Source organism: Haplochromis burtoni, unplaced genomic scaffold, assembly GCF_018398535.1.
Source record: "Haplochromis burtoni strain Fernald_Lab_line unplaced genomic scaffold, NCSU_Asbu1 Contig_3139, whole genome shotgun sequence".
Lineage (NCBI taxonomy): Eukaryota > Metazoa > Chordata > Actinopteri > Cichliformes > Cichlidae > Haplochromis > Haplochromis burtoni.
Window position 1 is genome coordinate 1 of NW_024585500.1, and position 2,435 is coordinate 2,435.

At 39.5% G+C, this 2,435-nt stretch overlaps 1 protein-coding gene across 1 annotated transcript; it reads right to left on the reverse strand.

Annotated features, from left to right (window-relative positions):
* Nucleotides 1-258: 258 nt before the first annotated feature.
* Nucleotides 259-1,508, reverse strand: LOC121813869 (monocyte chemotactic protein 1B-like). Its single transcript, XM_042217819.1, has 3 exons — nt 1,278-1,508; nt 496-613; nt 259-406 (listed from the first exon to the last, which is right to left on the reverse strand). The coding sequence occupies exons 1-3, from the start codon at nt 1,342-1,344 to the stop codon at nt 292-294; spliced, it is 300 nt and encodes a 99-aa protein (XP_042073753.1). The 5' UTR covers nt 1,345-1,508; the 3' UTR covers nt 259-291.
* Between the last annotated feature and the right edge of the window lie 927 nt (nt 1,509-2,435).

The following is a 2,435-nucleotide window of genomic DNA, read 5'->3' on the forward strand; positions in this document are numbered from 1 at the left end:
ACTCGTTATTCAGTATAATAAGATAAATATTCAAAGTCAGAAATGTAAAAATATTAAATATCAGTATTAAAAGAACGACAGAGTAAACAAACAAAGAAATGTTTGGATTGCAGGAAATTATTCCTATTTGCAAATGAATCTCATAATTATGTCTTTAAGTATAAGAATATCTGATACAGATTCAGCATGTAGACAGAAGAGCTGCTGTTTGGTTATACAAACTTCCAGCATTTAAACATATAAACTGTCCAGCTTTTGTCCATGAAGGCTCTTCCAAAGTAGTTTCCATGGTTACAGGTTGGATGTCTGTCCTGGGACGGCTTTGGCATCCAGGTAGCTGATGAGCTGCTTCACCCAGGGGGCCGAAGGTCTGACACACAGCTGTCGGCCTGCCACTGTGTTCAGCCTGAAGGTTCACAGAAAGAGGAGAGTCAGAGGATGGAGGGGCAGGTTTGGTGATGGTGGTGATGTGTGTTTGTGAGGTTGTGTACTTACAGGATGGCGGACTTGGAGCAGCGCTGGCTGGTCTTGACGTAGCTGACCACTCTTCCTTTAGGCACTTCCTGGTCATTGAAGCGGAAGCAGCACTTTTTTGGGCCAGCACCGCGCATACCTGCAAACAAACAGGAACAAGTTAACAACTGAGCCACTGACACAGCACCACATCATCTGCTTCCTGGTTTTTGTTCCGATTCAGTTTCCTGCTGGCTGGTGTGAGGTCACATCTGATACTGTATGTTTAGTTGACGACACTGTGCAACTGCTCATTTGTTCCCCTGAGTTATGAAGTGGTCAGATTTGTCATGTGACCTGTCCTCTGTTTACTGTATCTATGAAGTAATATGTTAATATTAAGTTTAATGCTGCATTAACATTAATTATTTTCATATTGCACATTAGAATGGACTCTTTATCTTAGACAAACTACTGAATGCTACAGCTTCAATGGTTCATGACTTTAGCTTCAGAAATAGAATTTCTTTCTAGTAACTCCTATGAATGAAAAAGATTGAAGAAAAGTTTCATACATTGTTTATCAAAAATAAAATCAATAGCTTGCTATTAATGGTCTATTAGTTTGTAAATAAAACAGCCAAGAATTATTGTTGCTGTGTAATAAAATTAATGATTTGAGTGATTTGTTTTTGTTTTTCTCAATTAAAAATTAAAAAAACATTTTTATTGTTACGTATAAACGCTGAATATCATATTAATATTAATTTCAAATTGTTATTCATCACACAGTGTAAAGGTCAGATCATTAAAACGAGCCTTACCCTCAGTCAGAGCGATGACAGCCAGCATGAGCACAACCACAGACAGAGCGAGACGAGGAGCAGCCATCCTGAAGTTTGTTTGTTGGCTTCGTGTTGCAGCAGTGGATTAAAGTCTCAGCTGAGCTCTGTCGGCTTGTTCTCTGTGCTGTGTCACTGCTGTCCACCTGCTTCACATTTATACAGTTGGAAGAAGAAGCGGGGAGACCCTGTTGTGCATCTTGGAAAGTTTGTGACGAGTCGAGTTTCACTAAAATGAGGAACTGTTTAATTTCTCTTTTTAGTACGCCTCTCTATCACGCTGACACTGCAGACCTTTCATTGTTGATGCAGTGTGAAACAGTTCAATGTTTATAAAAAGGACATATATCAGTATTCAGACATGTATTTGTTCAACCCCGTGGAGTTTCCCCTATATATGGATTAATATGGACTTACCTGCCTGTCGCGTTCTCTTTATGCTAAGAGCAGTCCCACCTTTCAGCCACTCTGCACATTTCGAGCTTTCTTAGGGTAAACTTTTATTCTGAGTCGATTCCCGTGTCTGAGTCCAGCTGTTGTCAAACTGTAACAGCAACATAAGTGATACTTGTTTTACAGTATTGGAGCGCTCTCATAGAGCAACTTTATATGAAGAAGAGCAGAAACAAATGTTCCTCAGATTTTAACCTTTTTCTCTCGATGTGGCTGAAACACAGTCTGGTGAACATCCAGACAATCAGTTAATAGAAGAAGATGAAATGGGTTGAAGATGGACTTCAGGAGATTTCAGGAGTGAAAAGTCCTGAAATCACCAAAGCATTTGCTCATAGCAGGTCATGTGACTGTGGGGGTTTCTATGTTTACCTTGTATTATTGTAGGGTCTTTATCTTATAAAATAAAGCGCTTCAAAGCAACTGTTGTTGTGATTTGGCGCTATATAAATAAAGTTGAATTTAACTGCTTTAAACCTGCATTTCTTCTAATGACCAACAGGTGGAGCCACTCCTGTGGTTTCAGAAAGAAGTCTGCTATAAACGTCACTGTAGCTGCTTTGTTGTGTGACCTCAGTAAAAAGTTTCCTGGTGGTTTGATGGTCTCAGCTGATATTTTCAAGTCCCCCGAAATATCACATAATGTTCATTTTGTACGTTGTGGTTCCCACTAGTGTAACAAGGATC